The sequence below is a fragment of the Coniophora puteana genome (genome assembly GCF_000271625.1).
Source record: "Coniophora puteana RWD-64-598 SS2 unplaced genomic scaffold CONPUscaffold_3, whole genome shotgun sequence".
NCBI classification, from domain to species: Eukaryota; Fungi; Basidiomycota; class Agaricomycetes; order Boletales; family Coniophoraceae; genus Coniophora; species Coniophora puteana.
In genome coordinates, this window is record NW_006913055.1 from 3204500 (window position 1) to 3228751 (window position 24252).

Sequence of the window (24252 nt, forward strand, 5' to 3'; positions counted from 1 at the left end):
CATGTTACATACAACGGGCGCCTTGAGATACGTTACTCGTGGTCGCTGACAGGGCGATGTGGCGTTGAGCTTGAGCGCGCCAACCCATCCAATCAAGTGGCCACGGTATTAGCCGCTCCATTTCGACAAGGAGCGAATTAGAAGGTGGCGGTTTCACTTATGGAACTCGCCGGATGTGCTCCAGATCCAATTGCAACTTACAGCGAAGCCGCGCCCATGTGGTTGGTGTTCGCCGATATGAACCTCGATCGAAGACCGCCCCACCAAGATGTGCATTCCTTTTCATCCTCCTTTGTGCGTAGCGTATCTCTGGTGCTAAAGGAAACTTGGTTTCTAATAAATCTGGGGTTGGATTCCAAACGCGTAGTTGATCCGCTGAGCATTGCATCGGGTTACTTGTGGCGGAGGACGATCATCGTGGCTTCTTCGATAATTCTGGCCCTGTTTGCGAACTTCCCTCTCTGGCTTCGGAGCAGCCGACTTCGATGCTCGAGCCTCTGGTTGTTATTTCGAAGCCGCGAAGGTGCAAAGCGGGATGCTCGGCTGGGTTTGACATTCTATAAAACGTGCTGCAGGACAGCGCTGGTCCGCCTTTCGTCCATCTGGACGTTACGTTCCTCTCTGCGGGGAGCTCCAGACCCGTTTCAAAACCCAAAATTTCCTGCATTCATTTGTGCTCGGGCGAAACTCCCAACCGCCAGGACACGTTTTCTCAAGTGGCGACGTACGTAAATTATCGAGGCGTCATGGAGACCTTGGAATACTTTGAATGGACGAGTGAATGCCAGAACGATGGTTTGTTATCATTTTGGTGTGGTGCGTGTATTCGTGTTGGAGTTGACCCGTAGATGCGGCTCCGGTTTACAGGAGGCTTTCATCACGATGTGGTCACGGCCGATAATATTCACCGCTGCCAGCAAGAGGCGTTTTCTGCTCGTCCTAGCTGGGATGATCATACACCATGCGATAGTCCCGCATATGAACGAGACCTAGTTGGTGACCTTTGTCACCTCGATAACGCTAGCATTGTGCTAACAAAAACGTCATACGAACGCATTGCAGTGCTCCAATTACGCTTGCTGTGGTCTCGCCCTAGCAGACCTGCACCAGCTGATCGATCACTTCGAGGCGGCGCACGTCCTTGTGATCGATGCAGAGGGGCAACCGATACACCCAGTAGAACCTATTGCTTCTGGGCGCTCGCTCTTGTTTCCTGGCCCACCCGTGAACGCTACATGTTCCGCCGTGGACAGCGCGGCCCCGGATTTAACAGCGTCGGCGGAGGTCTCTCCATCTGTTCCTGTTCCTGCGTCTTTGTCTGGGACTCGTGACGTCGACGGCCTCCATCGCGGACACAAGAGAACGCAGTATGATTCAGGTACGGACAGTGGGACCTCGACTCCTGCGGATGGCTGGGCCTGTCAGTGGACGCCGCAAGGTCATTGGTCGGGCTCGGATGCGGCTCCGAGTCCTGAGGGGACGACGGGGACGGAAGCAAATTTTGTCGACGTCGGCCAATCGCCAAGCTGTCTGCCGCCCGCGCTTACGACGCGGATCGCCGGACGGCGACAGCGCGATGTCGGCAGCATCAGCAAGCCTGTTGCTCGTGGTCATGGTCATGCACCGTCACGCATGTCCGGTTCTCGCGCCGGTGACGAGCGAGCACGTCAGCGCGCACGCCAGAAGATCGGGAAAGACAAGGTGTATAGGTGTCCGGTGAGTTTGGTCGATACGTTATTCGGAGGCTGGCTCACGAATGAGGCTTTTGGCTTTGCGTCGGCGTAGCACCCGGGATGCACAAAGGTGAGTTTCCAGGATGCATGGCCGTGCTTCTAACCAGTAGTTCTTTGCTTTTCTGTAGGTATACGCCAATCCGGGTGGACTGAAATATCATCTCGAGCGAGGCAGGTGTCAACTCGAGACGTTTCCTCAAATGTGCCAGCGAGCGTCGAGCGAACTTGAGACGTGTCAGCAGCGCCTCACGACGAGAACAAGGTCGATTGAAGTGAGGGGCTAAGTTGTAACGGTCTGTCGCAGGTGATGGGGCGCGTAATTGAGAGGCAAGGCGAGCTTGGCGGGAGGCGATGATATGACTGTCATGGTGAACCTTGTGTCTGACAGGCGGCGTCAATCCGGGGGAGATGACCAAGGCACGAGACATGGGTCCGCGGCGGCTGATTATAAGACGTTCTATGTAAGAAGGCCAGGGCGAGCCAAAGGGAGTTTAGAGGTCTCGCTGGTGAATAGCAGCTTATGGTAGATTTGACACACGCGCAGGAGGTTTATACAGTTCTTTCCACGGCTGTGGGTGATAAGTACGCAAAACGGAAAGCCGCGAGGAGATCCGAACGGCGGTCGAGGCGTATGTGTCATATTTTACCTTGCTGGACAATCAGCAGGAACGTACGGGTCTCCGAGATGAAAGTGAAGAGAACAAGAAAAGATATATTTTAAATATGATTGGTGGGGTGTATCGGGCGGAAATGATGTTTCATCTGACAAGGACAGAGGCCGGGGCCAGACGAACGGGCAGCAGGGCTGGCGAGGACGTTGTTGGATAACAAGGCGCATGTATGGTGCATGTGATCAACTGGATACCGATGCGGTGCTAGACTTTTTATGTGTATTTGGTTCCGTTATCGAGGGTGCCGAGGGTGCCGATGGGTTGCGAATGTTGGAGGTAAATCATGGGCGAGGGGGTATAAGTTTGAGACGAGTGGGTGCTGCGGAATCTGGGTGAATCTTGGAATTGGCCAGTAAGAAGAGGGCCAACGCATGGTGCGGGGGAGGACGGTGTTGCTAAGCCGGTAAATCGGGAGGAACAGGGACCGGGGAAGGGGGGAATTATGTAATTGAAGGAGCGTTAGTGGGGCAGGGCGGGTGGGTAATAAATGCGATATAGTGAAAATAATTATGTAATTGTTCGTGTTGAGATCGGGCCGGGTGAGATTGACGGGGCTGGTGGTTGGTCACGTCGAGCAACAGACGGCCTTTGGCTCTTCTCCCATCCCCTCCTCGCACAGGCGAGTGAAATCCACTCCCTTGCCCGTCCCTCCCCTCGCGCTACCTCTGTGTCGCGCCCAGCAACAGCGGTCTTACGCACCGCCCCTGTTAGGCGTGGTCGGCGAGGAACAAGAGCGAGCGCGGCGCTATCGCAGGAGACACTGCCCGTCACAGACCTGGGCTCTTGACCTCCGATCGTGCTTCTTTGCCATCCCCAGCGGACCCGACTTTGCTCCCATCCTTCTGTGATCCCCTTACCCCGCAGTGGCGCGGCCTCTTCCCTTTTATTTCCTATCCGCCAGCCTCTCTCTTCTTGACACCTCCCCCGCGAACACGCCATGCTGGCGAATTTCCCCGCACCTGTCTTGGCCGTCGCTGCCGACGCTGTCCGCGACCTCGAGGGCCAGGACGCCCTCTGCTCCCTCTGGTCACGTACGTTTTTTCGCTCCCTTTTCGTTCTGAGTGACAAACTCATTGTTATGGACAGTGTTCACGAGATGCAAAGACTCCCTCCAAGACGGTCGACGCCTCGAAAACCTCTCTTGGCGGATATGGTACCGCGAGCTCTCCCAAGCCCACCCCTCCTACGCTCCTCTCACCCCGGACTCGCCACCACCGTACGCTTCCTCTAGCCGCAAGTCTGCCTCCCCGTTTTTCGCCGTGGTCAACGGCAGTGATCCTGAGAAGAAGGCACTTGCCGAAGGTGCGTTGCTCAGACCTGCCTCGTCACCCGTCGGCGGTTACTTACTGTTCCTCGCTATCTACAGAGCTCGCATCATCCCGGCGATTCCCTCCCTCGCCGACGCTGACAGCTGAACCCCACGAAGACGCCGATCGATCGCCGATCTCACCCCTCCGTGCCCGTGGTGGTGCTCAGTCCGCCGCTTCTTTGACGTCGGACCAGCTGTCTTACGGCGCCACTGCCTCCATCCCTCACCCCGCTTCCCCCTCGGCATCTGGCCCTGGCCGGCCTCCCCGCGTGGGCTCATTCGTTGGCAGCATCCTCATTGATATGCTGCCCAATACTGTAACCCTACCCCCAAAGCCCTCTCCCGCTTTCCTCTCCTCGTCCAAATTCCACACACGCAAGTCCTCGGCAGAGACCAGCGCCCCATCATGCAGCCCACCTACCCCGCCTCCCCAAATCGATATCCCCGAGATGCCCATCGTGCAGCTTCCTTCGACACCGAGCTCGGATACCGATACGACCATGGCATTCCCCAAGGTCGTCGTCGTTAACCCGACGCCCCATCCAACACCACCAATGACGCCTATTCTGCGGAGTGATGATAACCCGAACGCTCCGGCGCCACCACAGTCCACGTTCCTCCTCCCACCATCCCCCGCAGCCGCACTATCCGCTTCAAAGATAGCCCCTTCCGCGGAGCGCTCGGACGCGATCTCCTCCCGGCCTTCGCACCAGCCACATCAGGCCCAGGGTTCTCGAGAGCCCGCCCAGCAGCAAAAAAGTCAACCGCATGCGCAGTTACATCCGCTATCGACGCTCTCGCCTGCCCAGGCGCCAGAGTCGTTGTCGCGCTTGGACGCGGGGCGCTCTCCGGGCCTCTTTTTCCTCAAGCACTCGCCTGACGACGTCTCGCCTGACCGGGAGAGTTCGACGACGAGCAAGTCGCCTTCGGACAGATACGAGGCGAGTAGCGGAGGCTCGGGGTCGAGCGCGATCATGATGCAGCGGCACGCTGCTTCTATGGCCGCCAAAGATATGGCGGTGGTTGCACCCGACGTGCCGCTTCACGACGAGCCGGAGACGATGGAGGAGGATGCCGACGATAACGATGACGCGGTGTCGGTCGCTGCGTCCAACGCACCGTCGAGGGGGCCGTCGAGAGCCGGTGGACGGATACGCAAAGCAGGTGGAGGGAAGGCGGGCATTGTGAGGCCGGCGATGGCGCGGAGGGCGCACTCGTCGCGCTTCATACCTCCGAGCTTGCAGCGGAGATCGTCGACACATTCGGAGACGGCGGTGGTGGCGAAGCAGGAGAAGGAGAAGGAGAAGGAGAAGGAGGGCAGGACAACACCCCGGGCGGCATCGAGCAGCAATCTCGTCGCGAACGATTTCAAGGCGCCGCAGATGAAGAGAGCCGCACAGTCGTCGATGCAGCTCGCACCGAAGCTATCGGCATTGACGATGACGGCGCCCAACGCATCGACAACAACGTCGGGGCCGTCGGCTGCGAAGCCCATCGAGCCCTCCCCATTGGCCGTCCTTCCTCCTGTCGTTGTTGCCCCTGAACCTCCAACACTCGTCGAAACCCCACCCCTATCTCAACCTCCGCCCGTCGCTCAACCTGCTGCCGTTGATGACGCAACAGCCCAGGTACAGGTACAGGCCCAGGCACCCAACGGTCTCCAGGGCCGGAGGGTTGTAGTCGCCCAGACTTCTTCGGAAGACTACGAGACCACCACAGACGTGGAGGAGTCCGACTGGGCGTCGGACGAGGTCGAGGTGGACGGCGACGCCGATATCCCCGTCGTAGCAGCCGCGCCTGCTATCGTCCGGTCGACATCGCGGGGTGGCAGGTCGAACAGGCTCGCTGAGCAGTTCAGGATGACGCGTGCAGCGGAGCGAGAGAAGGCAGAACGGGCGCGTGCGGAGGAGACGCGGCTGCGCGAGGCGGCCCTCGAAGCGCAGCGACAGCGGGAGATGTTCCAGAAGGTGCCGAAACGGTCGTACTCGAACCTCAACCGGTCGAGGTCGGGCTTGCTCTCGCAGCTAATGAACCCGGACCCGACGATCTTCCCGCCGAGCCATCCGTACCGCCAGAGTCGGTCTGCGCAAGACATGTCGAAGATGCGGAGCGGACTTCAGCCGATGACTGCGCACACTTCAGCGCAGGCCAACGGGCGTGCACCGCAGACACCGAGTGGGAGTGGCTTGCAAGCTGGTGCTGTACCTGCACCGTCGCGGATGCAGACGAGCAAGAGCGCTGCGGCGGTGCCGACGCAGGTGAACGCGACTGTCACGGTCAAGTCACCGCTTTCGAACGGCATCGTCGCGGGGGTGCCCGAGAAGCCCGCCCCGCCGCGAAATGCACAGGCACAGCCGCTCGACAAGCTACGGGAGAAGGAGCGGGAGAAGGCCGCTGCGGGCGGGTATCGGCCCAAGGGTCGGCCAACGGAGGTCGAGATGGAGATGGAGGAGTCGGACGACGAGGATGCGCAGGGTCAAGACGACAAGATTCAGATGTCGGAGAGCATCGCGCAACAAAAACTCGCTGCTCTTGCCTCGAAGCGCGCGCCTGGGCCCAAGACGGGTAACACCTCCACGAACCACCGGCAACATGCCACGGACGGTGCGGGTGCAAAGCGCGCGACGCCATCGCTCGCGCAGCAGGTTGCCCAGGCCGCGATGCCCATGTTCGCGATGCAGAAGGCGACCGCGTCCGCTGCGCAGCCCACCGCCGGGACGACACACACGACCGCGACGGCGGTGCCGGTGCCGCAGCCGATCCCCATGGGCCACCCGTACAATTTCCCGGTGTACGCGCTGCCGATGACGCCGCGCACGACGCGTCGCCAGATGCTCAAGACGGAGTTGTCGGAGTCACTTCGCCGCCAGCTGCTCTGGGAGCGGCAGGTGAGCAACCAGAATCTGGTTGGCGCGCGCCGGTCGAGTCATAATGGCGCGCTCGGGGGCGGGGTTGCGCCGATGACGGCGGTGAGGTCGGAGGGGCAGGTGCAGGCTCGGGGCCAGGGCCAGGGCCAGGGCCAGAGTCAAGCTCAAGGCCAAGTTCAAGGTCAGAACCAGCAGCGGCAGGGCGGTGGTCAGGGCCAGACGGGGCAGGGAGAGGGCGCGGCGAGGAGTGCAGAGGAGGAGAGTCGGGAGGCGAGGAGGCGGGCTGCGTTCGCGCGGAATAGGAGTTGGGCGAACGATTACCACTATGCGGGGTGGTGATCGTCGTTGAGCGTTTTGCGATTCTCTCTCCCTTGCTCTCGCGGTCCTCTGTTGTTGGTTCGTGACGTCGGCGGTGGTGGTAATGGTGGATGTGCCGGAGGCCGCGATTCGAAAAGGGGAGGGGAGGAGGAGGAAGTGTTTGCGCATTGGTGTGCGGCTAGTTTTTTTTTCTCGTGTTGCTGCTGTTGCGGATCAACGTTTTCTGGCTCTCATGCACGGGTTGTGTTGCATATGTTATCGGGTTTGCTATCCATCCATCCCATTCCGTTCCTTTTCCCGTCTCGTTTTCTCTCCCTCCGTTTTCACTTATGTCTTGCTCTTTCTTTGCTCTTTTCTCTGTGTCATATGTCTGTATTAGCGTTGTCGCCGAGTGCTCTCCGGAGTATGGTGGGTTCAGCATGCATGCAAGGCACCGCCTACTCGGTATTGCCATGTCCGGGCCTGGAGCGCCGATCGTCAAATTTCGCCATCGGATTCGTCTATTCACCCTGGTCGTTACTGCCGACATCATCGCCTCGCAGGAACGTTCTCGCTTGATGCTTTATCCCCGGTCCACTTGCGTGCACGCACCTCATACCATCATCTCATCCCGAGCTCATCCTCCACTGTCACCACCCACCTTACGTGCCTTTAATCCACGTTACTCTGCTGTGTACACAATCCTCGACTGCCGATGCCCACGGCACGGGCACGGCATCTTCCAATACCCTCTCGTCGTCTTTTTTTCCTCGTTCATTGTCATATTGCGTCCCGTCTGCCCGTATTACGCTCTGTACCACCACCCATCACCACTGCCCGTCTGTTGCATTAGCTAGTACATAACACCCATAATGTCTTTCTGTTTGTCTGTCTCGTCGCGCACTCGCACTCGCATTCGCATTCGCATCATCTTGCTTGTCTTGCATCGTATCCGCAGTACCGGTCCGCATGTTCAAGTACTTTGGCTTTGTCTTGTGTTGTGTTGCTGCTCGTGTGTCTGTCTGTCTGCCCATTTCATCATGCATTGTCACTTGTTATTGGTAGTTTGCGTCTAATACTTTTCCTCATTGTACGAGCGTCTGCTTGCCTTGTGGATATGGTCAATGAGAGTTGACTGTTGTACATTTGTATTATTTATGTCATCGTGTTTGTTGTCCGGTTGGACAATGTTTTTGTGTGTGCGTAGATTTTAATGTGACGTGCCAGCTGTGTGGTTAGGATGCGTGAACTTCAAATGTATGCTTTACGACTCGTTTCATTGAACGAAGCGACGCTGCGTTGGCTACCTGGCTCGAAGTTGTTAACTTATACCATCTATTCATCAACGTCTTCAACCTCCATAGCATAGTCCCATTCATACCACTCAGCTCTCATTTCCCGCACCATCTTTGAGTCCTCAAAAAAGGTGTCATACCTCACTTCCGGGACCCCGAGCCTTTGTCCGACTTTGTGAACGAGAGCAAAGTCTCTCTGGCGCGTGTGGTCCTGGTCATAAATGGTCCCAGCGGAATGGAGAAAGGTTAAGCGGCAGTTTGAACGACGCAATAGTCCTTCTAGGTGGGGCACCATTTTTTCGTCAAGCTGTACGGCCAGCCCGGTCAGGGAAGGAAGCGTAGCCGCGGACAAGAACGTCTCGTTGTCTCTCCGCGCAAAGCGGGAGGAAAGACCAATGCACACACGTTTGAGCTGATCATGCGAGAAAGGAATCTGCGTCCAAACGACGTTACCAATAAGGAAAAAATCGGTGAGGTTTGGGAGCCTTGAGAAGAAAGTCTTGGGGTTTAACTCGGTATGAGAGCCATACCACGCGAAAAAGAGGACCTTCAAGGTGGGGATGGATACGGAGAGGAAGTTTGTCGTTGACCCTCCCACTTCTGTTTGGAGGTGCAAATGCGTCAAGTTGCGCCACTCGGTACACAGGTCTGCGGGCGGGATGCTGATTTCACAGTTTCTGAGCGTGAGCCGTTCTAGTTGGCTAAAGCGTGCCAGAAACCCGCTGCTAATCGTGCAGAAGACGTGTTCGTAGTACTTGTACTCCACAGGCGCGTAAATGTCCAGGCCTTTACACCTTGATTCGAAAGCTGAAAGCCTCCCTTTCTTGCATTCTTGTAGGAACGGATTTCCTTCATCTGAGAGACCGATAACGAGATAGGGTGACAAAGGAGCCGCCCGAGACAACATCTCCAGCTGCTCGTCGATCCCTTGATCAAAAGCCGTTTTCCCGTGAAAATGAATGATATTCCATAGTCGCGGCATACCCAGAGCAATGTCCCGCCAGCGCCGGCAGACCTGCGCCACGTTAAAGTAGACATGGAAACCGGCTGCAACCAAGGCGCTGGCCAGTCGTTTGCGAGGCCGAGCTAGGTAGAAGATTTTGGATAGGATCTCGGTAGGCATGCGGCCGACGGCGGAGATGAGCCTCGATGGAGTGCGTCTGGCATCCTCTAGGTGATTCTTGAGGTCGGCCAGATAAGCTAGCGTGTAATCTAGATCGCTGATCATCGAAGTCGTGTCCTGAACAAAATGACAAATGTTGGTGGTCTCCTCCATCGAGAAGGTGCCAGAGTTTTTGCGATCAAGGGACGCATACGCATTTGTTTCGACGACACGCTGTGCTATCGTTCAACCGGGTGCGCCAGATGATCGAAACCTTGAACTCCTACCTGAACCTTGGCTTTAACCAACGGAAGCTATGTGCGGATACAGATAAGCCAGGTCAGAGAACACACAACCATCGACGATGGAACGAAGGGTACATACGATGTTAGCTAGTTCTCCAAAAACCTGAATAGGTTGATGACCATCGCAAAGGGGATCCAGACTCAGAGTGAGTGACGAGGATAGCTGAGACCGGGTTTGGGAACACATCAAGCGGTGTAATGAGCCGAAGGGGCGCGACGTACGTTCAGTTCAGTCATGGCTCACTACTTCCGGAGATCTATCTGAGTCTTAAGAGTGTTCGTATCGAACGGAGGGGCAGAGAGAAAAGTGCGATGGTGGATGATGGACGCGACGCGTGGGAGACACGGAACATTATCCGAGAACCACGGAATTGGTAGCCGTGTTCATACGTAAGCAGTTTGCCGAGACGCGTCAGGTTTGCGCTGCACTGGTTATCACTTTGACTACCACTTCCCCTCTACCTTGGCTCCACCTCTCCTGGCGCAGTTGAGCCTACTGGAACCTTGATTTGCTGTTCTGGTGCGTGAATCAAACGTCGTGTATCACGAATAACAATCTCGCTTCCCTGTGTTACCGCCATTTCCATATTTCACCGGAAAGGCAATCATACCGAACGTCAAGCCTCACTTTAACTTCAGTCATCTGCACAATGTCATCGGATGAAGATAATGGCGTCGGGGTTTCAACCACGTATGTGAAGAAACGTAAAGTTCAGAGAGCTTGCGATGTCTGTCGCCGTCGAAAAAGTAGGCATTCAGACTCTGACTTTGTATCTTACCGCGCATATATTCATTGTTGCCTAACGTGCCCTACATTGATAACAGTCCGCTGTACGTATCCTGGTTCAAATTTCATCTACCACCCGTTTTTGACCTCATGTATGCGCTAGGTGACGGAAGTCGGATGTCAGGAAGCAAGTGCACAAACTGCTCAATGAACGGTTTTAAGTGTACATATGTAGAGGCAGGAAAGGTGAGTCTTATGTCTACCGGATCTTGCATGGGTACCTTTCATGCTCACGTGAAATATAGATGCGACGGGTGTCGAAAGAGTAGGAGAGCTGTTTTCATCGCCTAACTCGTCCTCACCTTCGGTAGGTACGTTGAAAGCCTGGAGAACAGATTAGAACAAATGGAGAGGCTTTTCGCGAAGGTGAGCTCGCCTTCGTTGATGCAGACTGTAGTACTCACTCATTGGCAGTTCTGTCCCGATATCAATGTCGCCGAGGAGATTCGGAAAGAAGCTAGTAACACTGACGCTCCGACGAAGAATCACACAACCCAACCATTCCCACCCTCCCCCACGTCACAGACGTTATCCAGACGGCTCGCTCTGAAATTAGGGTATGAGACGCAGTCGACGCCTGATGATCCCGTGTCCAGCGACGAGGAGGCGGATTTGCTTGAACTGAAGCTCAGCGAAAGTATCCGCAAAATGGCGATCGACCCGACCCGACATCGCTTCTTTGGTAAATCGAGCGGAATCAAGCTTATCCAACAGGCGTTGGACCTCAAGAGCGAGCATACGGGTGACCAGGCAGAAAACATGCTCGACATCTTTTATCGCGAAGGGACGGAGTCCGTCGGTACCCATCAGGTGAGTCCCCCCACGCGAAGATCTCAGATATGTTTTGATTGGACCCATTTCTGCTTGACCCGTTCCCGCATTCAAATAACAAGTGGCAAAGTCAAGGCAAGAATGGAAAAGAGCCGCCGCATTCCTTCCCGGAGCCCGACCTGTGCCGCAAGCTCATCGATTCATACTTTACCAGCAACAACCCTATCACACCTGTGCTTCATCGTCCGACATTCGAGCGCAAGTACGCTGATGGGCTGCACCTTCGTGACACGGCGTTTGGAGCTGTTCTCCTCTTGGTATGCGCGGTTGCCGCACCGGGCTGCGATGACCCTCGGGTACTACTTCCCGGAGCTCCTGCCGAGTACTCGGCAGGGTGGCAATACTTTGAACAAGTGCAGATTATGAAGAAGGCGTTGCTGGCGCCACCTTGCCTGGAGGATATACAGGTGTATTGTGTAAGTCTCTCCACCGGCTTCTATACCGAACCCACACAAACACTAAGACACGTCTTCGTGGAGCTGTCCGCGATTTATGCACAGGGGACGACGGCACCTCAAGCATGCTGGACGATCGTCGGGATTGGTATCAGGCTAGCCCAAGACGTCGGTGCCCATAGGCGAAAGGTCTACAACCGTAAGCCGACAGTCGAGGATGAACTTTGGAAGCGCGCTTTCTGGTGAGTGTCTTCATGACTATGTCTTCCTGGTTAATGACGTTCTGTGAAGGATTTTGGTCACTCTCGACCGATCATTTAGCTCAGGCTTAGGCAGGCCTTGCGCAATACAAGACTCTGAGTAAGATTTGCGCAAAACACACCTTTTCAATGACCCTTACAGCCTTGTGCGCAGTTTTGATCTTGATCTACCGATTGTCTGTGACGACGAGTACTGGGAACATCAAGATCCAGAGCGAGCGTTCAAGCAACCTCCTGGAAAACCATCTTACGTCGCATATTTTGTCAGTGTTGTGAAGCTCAGTCAGATATTGGCGTTGGCACTGCGGACCATCGTAAGTATATTCGTCCCGTGAATGTTTTACTAGCATTCGAGGCTAACGAGCAGCGGTTTTAAGTACCCTATTAACAGGTCCAAAATTGTGTTTGGCTTGATCGGACATAAGTGGGAGCAACATGCCGTCGCCGAGCTTGACTCTGCGCTAAACAAGTGGATCGATTCGGTCCCAGATCACTGTCAGTGCCCGCCTTCTTCAGCCCGATTTACTCTCATCACTTACTTTCCGTTACCCCGATATAGTAAGGTGGGATCCGAACATACAAGACCCCATCTTCTTGCTCCAATCGTGTGCACTCTATGCGAGCTATTATCACACGCAGATCCTTGTTCACCGTCCATTTATCCCCACACCACGGAAGCCATCGCCGCTATCGTACCCTTCGCTTGCAATATGCACGAACGCGGCACGCTCATGCAGTCATGTCGTTGATGCGTACGTACAGCGTGCTGATACGGATAAGCCACTTCTCCCCCTTGGAATCCAGGTAAGTCGACTGTCTACATGTCAGAAACACGGACTAGCCAACGAGTGTTGCCATAAGCGCTCTCATAGTTTCAGTTCTCTAATAATTTCACCTCTTCCTCTTCGGTGTGGTATGTTACGTGATGTAGACTAACGAGGATGATTCTTTGCAGGCTGCAACGGTCACAGCGGGTATTGTGCTGTTGGTCAATATCTGGGGCGGCAAGAAGTCCGGGCTTGTACTCAACCCCGAGAAGGAGATGGCAGATGTGCACAAATGCATGGCTGCGCTTAAGACTAGCGAGAGGCGGTATGCACCTGTTTTTGGCTTTCAACTCCACTGACTTTGCTAATCCGGATAATGGTAGATACCCTTGTGCGGGTAAAATTTGGTGCGCATTTACTCATACAGCCCGTAAGGTTGGCCTGTGTTACTCATGAATACTGCGCTCTTTTCAGGGACGTCTTGTACCAACTTGCGTCTGTCGGTGATCTCCCGCTCCCGCAAGTAACGTCAACGGGAACAGGCAAGCGCGAGCGAGAAGACGATCTACCTCCCGCAGCTCCTCTTCCACAGACCGAACAACCTGAATCTGGGCCACGCGCTATCGCTGGCTCGAGCCGCGTCGCGGGTGACGGTAGCGTGCAGCAGTTGTTGTCGCAGCGCACCCAATCCTCGCACGTCTCGCTGAATCAGGCTGCTCCGACGGCGTATTCTCAACTGCAACCACAACAGCAGCCACAACAACACTTTACACAGCTGCCGATGCATGCTCAGATGGGATCTGACGCAACCGCATCGTCGGTTCTACAGCCCCCACAACCACAACACACCCTTCACGGTCTCGACCCCTTTCAAGCGTGGCTCAATGGTGAGGCTAGTAACCTAGACCCATCCTCTATCATGATGGCCTACGATAGCTCGTTCAACGGGACTGCTGAAAGTGGCGGCTCTTCCATGCACGAGTTCAACGCTGGTGGTGCTACACGCGTCAATGCGGCCCCGCGCATGCCTTATGGAATCGATGAGTTCTTGTTCAATTTGATGCACCCGCTGCCGCCGCAACCGGATGCCGTTCTCGAGGACTCTACCGTAGCTGGAGTTGGGAGTATGGGCATGGATGGGATAATGATGGCCTCGCAGCTCACACCGTCAGATAACATGATGTCAATGTGGTCGAATGCTCCTGCTGGCTTTGTCCCTGATGGCTTCGAGTACGTTTTCTTTCCCGTCGATTTACAGAGGATGCAGGACTGACCGGCGCGTTTCAGAGTGGATAACTGGAGTGCATATCTCAACAGCGTGTCTGGCACGAATTACAACAGTGGAACACAGCCACAGCAGCAGCAAGATCACGGCTCGTAGAGTGGAAGCGTGGAGGCCTTACTTCTGTTAGTCGGATACCATAGTCCTTGTAATAGCAGTGTATTATTCTTCTGGTAAAGTAACGAGCGGTTTGGTACTATAAGTGCTAGAACAGAAACTCTACCTTGGGCTCAGTTGACAAAGTCAAATCCTAAATCCTGTGTCCCAGTCACCAAGGTCGCATTGTTAGTTACTTGCGGACTCGGAGGCGTCTCTCGGGCACAAAGATAATCGGTGCCACGGTACTATATCCGAGAAGTCCGGGTTTATCCGCCACGTTGAGTCGTAAGCTACTTGCCGCGAGACACGTCAGGCTTGTTACACCTGTCACTTTCCTTCGGCCGTTAACCCAACCCTTCTCGGCGGCTTCGAGACTAGGAACTTGGTGTGTTGCTCTTTGATGTGACAATCAAACGTGATGAGTCACATCCTCGCTCTCTCAATTGACCTTTCCACAAATCTCAGATGATCGAAAAGGCACACATCGACCCTTGAGCTTGAAACATCAAACCTCGAGACTTGAACTAGATCCATTCACATACAATGTCAACGGGAGAAGACGCCTATACCGCTAACTCGCGCACAGGGTTCAAAAAACCCAGACTTCAAAGAGCTTGCGATGTCTGTCGTCGACGAAAAAGTAGGCATCTGATTCTCGATCGTATATCGTATTGCAAATCGACTCTATTCATTTCATTCTGATGATGCAACGATCTTCGCAGATCGCTGTAAGTATCCTGTTTGCAACGTTCTCCCAGTACCCATCATTCAAGCGCATATATGCGCTAGGTGACGGAGATCGACTGTCAGGACGCAAATGCACAGTCTGTTCAACGAACGACTTTGAGTGCACATATGTAGAAGCAGGAAAGGTGAGACTCCTGGTTACCGGACGCTCAATGCGCACTCTCCTGATGTATAACATAGATACGTCGGATCTCAAGAGAGTAAGATCGACTTGTGCGCGTTGGCCAGCCCGATCTCACCTTCGACAGATACGTTGAAAGCCTGGAGAAGAGATTAGAACAGATGGAGAGACTTTTCTCCCAGGTGAGCTCGGCTTCAATGGATGCAGTATGTGATACTCACCCATTGAAAGTTCTGTCCCGATGTCAACATCGCCGAGTTGCTTCTGAAGGAAGGCGATAACAATGACGCACCGACGAGGCATGACGCATCTCATTCGTCCTCATCCGCCCTCGCTTCGCATATGTTATACAGATCACCCACTCTCGGCTCGGGAAACCAGACCCCGACACCCGAAGAGCCCGTGTCCAGCGACGAAGAGGTAGATATGCTTGAACTGAAGCTGAGCGAAAGTATCCGGAAAATGACAATTGACCCGACCCGACATCGCTTCTTTGGTAAATCGAGCGGAATAACGCTGATCCAGCAGGCGTTGGACCTCAAGAACGAGCATACAGGTGATCAGGCAGAGAATATGCTCGACATTTTCTATCGCGATGTACCGAAGTCCGTCGGTATCCACCAGGTTTGTTTCTCTCCGCGGATATCTCCCGTGTGTACTAACTAGGCCCTGTTATACATGCTCCATTATCAATGCAAACAACAGTGCGATACGCAAGGCAATAGGGGCGAAAACCCGCCATATATCTTCCCAGAGCCCGACCTATCTCGCAAGCTTATAGATCTGTACTTTATTCATAATAACCCCATGGTGCCCTTACTTCACCGCCCGACATTCGAGCGCAAGTATGCTGACGGATCGCACCTTCGCAACACGGCCTTTGGAGCCGTCGTCCTCCTAGTATGCGCGGTTGCCGCACCGGGCTGCGATGACCCTCGGGTACGACCTCCCGGAGCTCCTACCGAATACTCGGCGGGGTGGCAGTACTTTGATCAGGTGCAGATTATGAAGAAGGCGCTGCTGGCGCCACCTTGCCTGGAGGATATGCAGATGTACTGTGTAAGTTTCTCCGCCAGCCCCTATAAGAAATAACCATACTCACTCAGATGCACGTGTCCGTCAAGTTGTCCGCAATTTATGTACAAGGGACGCGGACACCTCAGGCATGCTGGACAATCGTCGGGATTGGTATCAGGCTCGCCCTGGAGGTCGGTGCCCATAGGCAAAAGGTTTACAATCGTAAGCCAACCGTCGAAGACGAGCTATGGAAGAGGGCATTTTGGTACGTTCCCTCAAGTCTACGTTTTCCTCATTAACGGTGTTCTGTGAAGGGTTCTAGTCAGTCTCGATCGAGCATATAGCTCCTCCTTAGGCAGACCATGCGCAATACACGACACTGAGTAAGATCTCGCCGAAGACACCTTCAATGACCCTGACGCGTTTGTGTGTAGTTTTGATCTTGATTTGCCTACTGTCTGTGACGACGAGTACTGGGAACATCAAGATCCAGAGCAACAGTTCAAGCAGCCTCCTGGCACACCATCCTATGTCGCATATTTTGTCAGTGCTCTAAAACTCAGTCAGATATTGGCCTTTGCACTGCGAACCATTGTGAGCGACATTATTCCGGGACTGTCGACAGCATGGGGCTGATAATTGGCTGCGGTGATCAGTATTCTATCAAGAGGTCCAAGGTTTTACTTGGCTTTGTTGGACATAAGTGGGAGCAGCATATCGTCGCCGAGCTTGACTCTGCGTTGAACGAATGGATCGACTCAGTTCCAGAACATAGTCAGTGCCCGCCATTTCTAGTCCCATTTATCCACGTCACTTATTTTCCGTTACCCTGCCACAGTACGATGGAACCCGAACATACAAGATCCCACCTTCTTGCTCCAATCGTGTGCACTCTATGCGAGCTATTATCACACGCAGATCATTGTTCACCGTCCATTTATCCCCTCGCCGCGAAAGCCATCGCCGCTATCATACCCATCGCTTGCAATATGCACGAACGCGGCACGCTCATGCAGTCATGTTATTGATACGTGCGCGCAGCGTGCTGATACAGATAGGCCATTCGTCCCTGCTGGAATCCAGGTATGTCGGCTGGCTACAGCATCATCTGAAATACGAGATAGCCACGTCAATGGATGTGGCCATGGGCCCTCATACTTTCGGTCCTTGAATAAAAATTCACCTTTACATGTATCATACTATGCAAGCTAACGAACACTGTTCTTTGCAGGCCGCAGCGATCATGGCTGGCATTATACTGCTGGTCAATATCTGGGGCGGGAAGCGGACCGGGCTTATAATCCACCCTGAGAAAGAAATGGCGGATGTGCACAAGTGCATGGCTATGCTTAAGCTTTACGAGAGGCGGTATGTGTCTGTTCTTGCCTTTTAAACGTACTCTGCTGACTTGGATAAACGTAGATATCCATGGGCGCGAAAAGGCTGGTGCGTAAATACCGATCTAGCATATATACACTCGTGGACTGTGTTACTCATGAGCTACGCGCTTGTTTTAGGGACGTCTTGTACAAGCTTGCGTCGGTCGGCAAACTTCCTCTTCCGCAAGCAAGGCCGGCAAGAACAGGCAAGCGTGAACGAGAAGAGGATGCGCCTTCCACAATTTCTGTTCCGCAGATCGGACAGCCTGAATCTAGGCCGCGCGATATTGCAGGACCGAGCCGCCTCGCGGGCGACGGTAGTGCACAACATTTGCTGCCACAGGGTATCCAAACCCCTCCGGTATTGATGAATCAGCCTTCACAAACGACATGCTCTCAAATGCAGTCGCAACAGCAGACACGACAACACTTCGCACAGCCGCCAACTCACGGTCCGATGGGATCTGACTCAGCTGCGTCGTCGGTTTTACAGCGCCCGCAGCCGCAACTCGACCTTCATCTAGATGGTTCCGACCCCTTTCGAGTGTGGCCCAGTGGTGAGGTTAGTGGCCTAGACCTTTCATCTATTATGATGGCCTACGATAGTTTGTACGCCGGGGCTGTCGAAGCTGGTGGCTCTTCTACGCACGACCTCAACGCGGGTGACGCTACATCCGCCAATGAAGCGCCGCACACGCCTAATGGGATCGACGACTTCTTATTGCAGTTGATGCGGCAGCCGCAGCCGCAGAAGCCACTAGCTTCCGGGGCCGATGGCTCTGCTGTGGGCGGATATGAGAGTGTGGGCATGAATAGGGCGATGGAGGCCTCACAGTCCATGTCGTCCGATGATATGATGTCAATATGGTCGAATGCCCCTGATGGCTTTGAGTACGTTCTCTTTTCCGTTCACTGGTAGAGAACGTAGGGCTAATTCGGGTGCTCTAGAGTGGACAACTGGAGTGCATACCTCAGGAGTGTGTCTGGCACGAACTACAATGACGGAACCCAGCCGTGGCAGCAGCAGGATGGCGAATCGTAAAACGTAGGTGTGGAGGCCATACTCTAGTCATTCGGATATAGCGTAGTCCATCTACAGTTTTGCTATGTGATCAAAGATTCGATAACCGTTCTTGGCGCGTAAGTAGGCTTGTCATCAGTTCGAGCGCGCCCAAATTTGAGGCGAGTTTGGAAGCCGCTAGCGGAGGTTCGCTACGGAGACCCCGCTTTGAATTTCCCTCTGTGCAACTTTGTTGCTCTTGATAAGTCTTTCACCAGGGCAATTTGGTTTAGGCTTCACCGTCGGGTTGAATCCTTCTTTTTTCGAAATCGTGGAAGCAAGCCAGCGTGGTCCTACATTATCTCTTGCTGAGAAATGTGCATGGGATGGGGTGCACATGCTGTATTTCACCACCACCCGGTCTCATCTCACGCGAACGATAGTTCAACTCGGGGACGTCTCTCTTCAAGGCAATCCAACAAAGACATCGAGTCAATATCATCACAATAGCCCTCTCGATTGGAAGTGTTCATTCCACCCGTATCCGGTAAAAGTAGCTAACGTCATTCTTCACCCGACTCTTCGAGACTCTAGGACTTAGGTTCCACGAAATACTCCCGCTCGTACCAGTTGGTCTTCAGCTCACGCATCATCGTCATGTTGTCCCAGTCAAGTTCACAGTGAACGATCGGGATCGCCAACGCTTTGCTGATCTTGTGCTGTTCCAATAGCCGTTTCTCGTGAGACCACCCATTGAGGATGTTAAGCCGTCTCAACTGGCACCCCGAGCGATGGACGAGGTCGGTAAGTAAGTCTTCCACCTTTGAGTCATGGTATGATATACTGGAAACAGCGAGATCCGTGAGGGATGGCAAGGTCGCTGCGGACATAAAATCGGCGACATAAGCCGAGGAACAGTACACTGCTACACGTTCGAGCTTGGAATGAGAGAATGGTTGAAGAGGCCACGTAGAACAGGGTTGCTGGGCGAAGAAGTCGGTAAGGTTAGGGAATTTCAAGAAGAAGCTTTCCGTATCTCGAGGAAGGGTGAGTTCTTCCGCAACAAGTACTTTCATGGTCGGTAACGCTGGGAGGGAGTAGAACTTTCCCCTATCTTCGAAGGTCCGTAACTGAATATGAAGGTGTGTAAGTTTGTTCCAGTGCGCCCATAGGGTAGAGATTTGGACGTCGAGATGACAATCCATGAGTGCTAGCCTTTCAAGCTTGCTGAAACGAGGAAGCCATTCTGCAATCTTGCTGTAACAATAGCTGTAGTGGTTCTTCCTGTCATTGCGCATGACATGGACGTCGAGCCCCTTACATTTCTGCTCGAAAGCAGATATGAAACCCTTTTTGCACGCTACCATGAAGCGATGATTCGCTGCGTGAAGGTAGACGACTAGGTATGAGGGAGCAAAAGACGTCCTAGCCAGCATCTCGAGGGGGCCGGGAATGCCGCAAGCGACCACTTCCTTGGCACCCGAAAGGTGGATAGGGCTCCAAAGTCGGGGGGTGTTCAGCGCGACGCTTCTCCAGCGTCTGGATACTTGGGCGGCGTTGAACGACACTTTCAATCCTGGGCGTATGACAGTAGATGAGGTCCCCTTAATGCCTAGGCAGCGACTCGGAGGGCGGGCTAACACGAAAATTTCGACCAAGATTTCAACTGGGATGCGTCCGATCGCAGAAGTAGATCGAGAACAAGCGCTCATAGATTGCTCTAATCTCTCCTTGAGACGACTGAACGTGGAGATAGAATGCTCTAGGTCATGTACCATGCTAGATGCGTCGGCCATGAAGCGATGGATGTCGGCAAGTTCTTGAGTGCAGATGGAGCTGTAGTTGGCGTCTTCGAACGGAGCCAGAACGCTCGCTTTGATGGCTCGCTAAGCAGTGTGAGCTGATGCAATACCATAACACTATCTGAGTATAAACTTACGTTGACTTTGTTTGTAACTGAGGGGACCTTCAAGATGGAGTAGATGAGCGAGGCCTGAACATCTCGGTCTGCAGAAGGGGGTAGACGCACAACAGCCGCAAGTTCCTCAAAGTATTTGATCGGTTTTTCTTCTGTTTCTGCCGAAATCATGCTGGAGCCCTGTCATCCGACAAAAGCTGGTCAGCGGATTGTGGTCAATGTGGGTGGGCCATTAACGCACCATGGTGTCGACCGTCACACGGTGTGCCTGGTGCTTCTTGCAGGTGGTCATGGGTAACATGAGGTCTCTCAGGTTGATATTATAGTTATAGGTCCGAGAAATGAACTGACAGAAAACGGCGGATGGGATCGAAGATATGAGCGCGAGTCAAGGTCGCGTCGGGTGTTGACCGCAAATTGACGCGACGCGTGTAACCCTAACCTTAGCTTGAAAAGCTAGGGGCTTCGCAGTATGGATCATGAGTTTGTCGTCAAAAGAGTCCATCGACACTGGCGACACTTGTACAACGTGAACTACACAAAGACAACTATGATAACATTTAAAAGTGCTGGTATTGTATCGAAAGTGCTTCTAACTCGCATTACCCGTCGTTATAACTCGGATCCTCCCCAGGTGGCGGCAATCGGACATCCCTACCATGCTGCGAATACCAATCGACACGCATCTCCTTGTACACCGACCAGTCGACAAGCGACCCTATCTCGTAGCGCCTGGACGGCACATAGTCGAACAGCGCCGGCGAGTCCACCAAAAAGTGCTCCAGCTTCATATTGGGCCGCGAACGCGTAACGAGGCGAGAAACAGCCTCGACAGGGCTGAAGACCGACCCGGGATAGAGGTCGCCCTCGGTCAACGGCGGAACGTTGATCGCCAAAGCGACGTCCGTGAGGGAGGGGAGAGCGAGACCGTCCAGCAGGTCGGGAATGACTTGGTATGCGCTGGCCGACATCCACTGGAAGCTGAAATCCAGCCCGAGTGTCCGCAAGTGAGGGAGAGTCAAGCCGTCTGGCGTCGGTTCTCCGGCGGTCATGTTGTGGTCAACGAGTCGGAGCATGAGCTGCTCGAGGGTCGGGAAGCCTTGCGCCAAACTATGGAAGTTAAGATGAAAACTGTCCTCAATGAACATGACGAGAACACGGAGGCGTGGCCACTGTGCGGAGAACATTTGGTCGGCAATGGCGGCTTCTTTTGGCTCCAGGACGAGGTGGAAATGTGTGAGGCGTTCGCTAAAAAGCCGAACGACGTCTTTGAGGACACTCTTGGTAGAAACGCTATCGAGAGTGAGACGCTCGAGACGTTCAAAGGACTCCAAAGAGGGCGCAGTACTAAAATATCCCATTGCAAAACATTCAATGTCCAGCGTTGCAATATGAGCTCGAGGGTTGCCAATGTCATCGCAAAGAAGAGAGGCAGAAGAGTTGTACATCGAAACACACGTTGACGAGTCGCCGCATCGACTTAGAAGCTCATTGGCTTGGCGAACGCCGTATTTAGCTGGGCTTGGATGATGCGTGGGTTTAGATTCAATGTACACCAGGTTCCAGAGCGTAGGAGTGGCAAGGGCAATCTCGCGCCAGCGACGGCAGACGTGTGCGACATTGAAAGAAATAGTCCGACCTGTACTAAGTGTGTAAACATGGTTGGTATTGCTGCGCAGATAGACATCTGGGAGAGCAGCGATGAATATGAGACGAAGAAGCTCGAAAGGAGAGCTGCAGGCGGGGGAAAGCAGGTTATGATACTCGAGCTTCCGCTGCGAAACAGTATGTCGGAGGGACCGAAGTGTGCCTGTGATGGAGTCAAACTCATTGACGAGGTGCTCCATCGACGTCAAGGTATGATCACGACCTCGTAGATCTGGGGCATGCAGCACGGAGACACTCTCTGTGAGGTTGGGCAGCTATGAATCATGATATCGGGAGGGGAACATCAATTGAGAAACATGGACGTACAAGTGCTGTTATCTGCTGTAGCGAGTTTGAGATCCCTTCTAGCGTTGACGCTGCCATTACTTGAGAGGAGACTTGGTGAGTGTCAAGGGGCGTAACTTGGAGGCGTTGCGCCTTTACTTGTTTGTTGCTGTTTAGCGAGACGACAATGACATCAGGGGCTAATTCGACCACTCCATCGGTTTACGAGAAATCCAGCCATAGCCAGCATTTCATAGCGAAAACAACTCTGTACACTAATACATGTACAAGGACGGCAAAATCAGGCATCGAACGAGAGGCCCACACCGGACATGAGAAAGACAGGGGGTATCCAAAGATTAAACGAGCGAGGTTCCGTAGGGTGTTAGCGATACATATATAAAAAGACGAGAGGTGAGGGTGAAGATGTTCGTAGGCGTCATGGCAATGATATCCCAATACAAAGAACAGAGCGAAAGTAGACCTCATCAAGGCGCAGACATGACTATAGTGCAACACCAACAGGCGTAACAGCTCCGCTCCCGGACGGCGCAGATGATTCTCTTCTCGATGTCGACGCCGTCGCGGGCTGAAGCTCAGAAGAGCTCGCCGCAGCCTCGTAACGAGGCGGATGCGACATGTCCAGCGACGGTTCAGGGACGCTGGGCGTCAGCGGGCTCATCGGCGGCAGACCCAAGCTCTCCTTCGAGACCGCGGCGGTCGTCGCCGTCGGCGAGAAGGGCGGCAGGTCTTTCTTGAAATCGCTGTCGAGGTACCCGCCAACGTCACCGAGGTAGATATCGGATCCGAATGAAGCCATCGAGGCACGCGTACCCCGACGCGTGGTCTTGGTCGTCGTGAACGCGGGGACAGTACCGTTCTTGGAGTCGTACGTCATATCGCTATAAACGACAAATCAGTCAAAACGGCAGAAAAGAGCTGTGGGCAACACATACAAGTCGTTTCCCCACGAAGCCGTCGACACTCCGAGCGTCTTCGCAGCCGACGTGAGCGCGATCTTGTAGTGCTTCCGCGCCTCGTCCGCGAAGCCAAAGAACGCAAAGAAGATGAGCGCGCACACGACGACGATCCACCTGCTCAGCTCGATCGAGTTCTCGCCGAGGGTGGAGGAGCGCCAGACGATGGACGGGTACTGCCGCACGCGCGAGAAGTTGCTGTGCACGTTCTCCCAGCTTATCCACGGCTCGATTTGCTCCGCGGACGCGTTCAGGTAGATGGAGTAGCACCCGATTGGCACGGTACCCAGGATTTCGACGCCCGCGAGGCCCATGAGACGGAAATAGCGTCCCGAGCTGAGGTTCTGGTTTGCGGAAAGGAGTTCCTTGAACTGTGCACGGCGTTGAGCGAGTTCTCGTATAGTGAGGGCTGGAAGTGACAAAATGTAAGTGGACGAATAGGAGTGATGGGACAAAGTGCGTACCGCAGTAAACCGCCGAAACACATCCTATTGCAACTGGCCATGCAAACACCAACGGGTACGCCGGAGGTGTGTTGTAGGTAAATGGATAGCAACCGACCTCCTCGTAAATATTGAAGCGATGCCCCTGGACGACATATTCTAGCGGACGAGAGGTTGAGTCTGAGAAGAAAGGGGCAAATGTTTAAAAGACTCACGAAGAACCATCTCTAGAATTGGGATACCCAAGCCAATGGACAGATCCACCATAATATCTCGCCGGCGCTGGGCGCGCGTCTTCATCACCGTCGAGACGGACGCGATATGGTATAGACGCCGGTTAATGCACAGAGACGCTGCGGGGATCGCGACCGCTGAGCCGATCATGAAGCGCGTAGCTGGACATGGAAGCCAACAGTCAGACAATGAAACGTGGAGATGAATATTGATTAGCGCACATATGTCGCACCAAACGGGTGCCTTGTCGAGCACATCATGACTCCAGACGACCGAGTTGATGAACAGGTTGAGGCAGGCGAGACCCGTCCAGATCATGTACATGCATGTCCCGACATTCCAAGCTGAGTGATAATTCAGTTCAGGGTTAAGCCAAAGCAGCGACAAAGCAGCGCTCACATTCCATGTGCCATGGGAGAGGAACAGTGACGCACGCGAAGCCGATGAATGCGAACATGCTGAAGACCCAGGTAGGCGCTGCCAT

At 54.1% G+C, this 24252-nt stretch overlaps 7 protein-coding genes across 7 annotated transcripts; 4 read left to right on the forward strand and 3 right to left on the reverse strand.

Moving 5' to 3' along the window:
- Nucleotides 1-3341: 3341 nt before the first annotated feature.
- CONPUDRAFT_30916 (DUF1752-domain-containing protein) lies at nt 3342-3567 on the forward strand (the record flags this gene model as incomplete). The annotated part of the gene is made up of 2 exons (XM_007767038.1): nt 3342-3435; nt 3491-3567. Coding segments are annotated over 2 exons (171 nt in total), but the record flags the coding sequence as incomplete, so codon positions are not given.
- A 605-nt stretch (nt 3568-4172) lies between these two features.
- CONPUDRAFT_80852 (uncharacterized protein) lies at nt 4173-7714 on the forward strand. The gene has a single exon (XM_007767340.1). It carries the CDS (start codon nt 4214-4216, stop codon nt 6917-6919), a length of 2706 nt encoding a protein of 901 aa, XP_007765530.1. The 5' UTR covers nt 4173-4213; the 3' UTR covers nt 6920-7714.
- A 1444-nt stretch (nt 7715-9158) lies between these two features.
- CONPUDRAFT_163683 (uncharacterized protein) lies at nt 9159-9851 on the reverse strand (the record flags this gene model as incomplete). Its single annotated transcript, XM_007768071.1, has 5 exons — nt 9802-9851; nt 9659-9742; nt 9562-9588; nt 9489-9508; nt 9159-9412 (listed from the first exon to the last, which is right to left on the reverse strand). A coding segment is annotated over exon 5 (240 nt), but the record flags the coding sequence as incomplete, so codon positions are not given.
- Nucleotides 9852-10229: 378 nt separating this feature from the next.
- CONPUDRAFT_50035 (uncharacterized protein) lies at nt 10230-13892 on the forward strand (the record flags this gene model as incomplete). The annotated part of the gene is made up of 13 exons (XM_007767086.1): nt 10230-10326; nt 10470-10563; nt 10678-10732; nt 10781-11176; nt 11260-11613; nt 11677-11834; nt 11884-11952; nt 12007-12166; nt 12230-12347; nt 12412-12660; nt 12824-12944; nt 13003-13026; nt 13094-13892. The coding sequence occupies 13 exons, from the start codon at nt 10230-10232 to the stop codon at nt 13890-13892; spliced, it is 2694 nt and encodes an 897-aa protein (XP_007765276.1).
- Nucleotides 13893-14350: 458 nt separating this feature from the next.
- CONPUDRAFT_163685 (uncharacterized protein) lies at nt 14351-18377 on the forward strand. Its single transcript, XM_007768072.1, has 16 exons — nt 14351-14640; nt 14723-14728; nt 14790-14872; nt 14928-14947; nt 14996-15050; nt 15100-15492; nt 15574-15927; nt 15993-16150; nt 16200-16268; nt 16320-16479; nt 16542-16659; nt 16724-16968; nt 17117-17253; nt 17308-17331; nt 17403-18155; nt 18213-18377. Exons 1-16 carry the CDS (start codon nt 14544-14546, stop codon nt 18304-18306), a joined length of 2766 nt encoding a protein of 921 aa, XP_007766262.1. The 5' UTR covers nt 14351-14543; the 3' UTR covers nt 18307-18377.
- Nucleotides 18378-18841: 464 nt separating this feature from the next.
- CONPUDRAFT_163686 (uncharacterized protein) lies at nt 18842-20474 on the reverse strand (the record flags this gene model as incomplete). The annotated part of the gene is made up of 3 exons (XM_007768073.1): nt 18842-20150; nt 20204-20362; nt 20424-20474. 3 exons carry the CDS (start codon nt 20472-20474, stop codon nt 18855-18857), a joined length of 1506 nt encoding a protein of 501 aa, XP_007766263.1. The 3' UTR covers nt 18842-18854.
- Nucleotides 20475-23030: 2556 nt separating this feature from the next.
- Nucleotides 23031-24252, reverse strand: CONPUDRAFT_50530 (STE3-like pheromone receptor; the record flags this gene model as incomplete). The annotated part of the gene is made up of 5 exons (XM_007767112.1): nt 23031-23500; nt 23556-23693; nt 23750-23929; nt 23990-24112; nt 24168-24252. 5 exons carry the CDS (start codon nt 24250-24252, stop codon nt 23031-23033), a joined length of 996 nt encoding a protein of 331 aa, XP_007765302.1.

What these genes read in the sequence shown, in the direction of transcription:
- CONPUDRAFT_80852 (XM_007767340.1), top strand. Translation starts at nt 4,214, where the DNA reads ATGGCATTCCCCAAGGTCGTCGTCGTTAACCCGACGCCCCATCCAACA.
- CONPUDRAFT_163685 (XM_007768072.1), top strand. Translation starts at nt 14,544, where the DNA reads ATGTCAACGGGAGAAGACGCCTATACCGCTAACTCGCGCACAGGGTTC. An exon ending in CCTTTGCACTGCGAACCATT is followed by an intron (nt 16,480 to 16,541) that starts GTGAGCGACATT and finishes TGCGGTGATCAG; the next exon opens with TATTCTATCAAGAGGTCCAA. An exon ending in CCATGGGCGCGAAAAGGCTG is followed by an intron (nt 17,332 to 17,402) that starts GTGCGTAAATAC and finishes CGCTTGTTTTAG; the next exon opens with GGACGTCTTGTACAAGCTTG.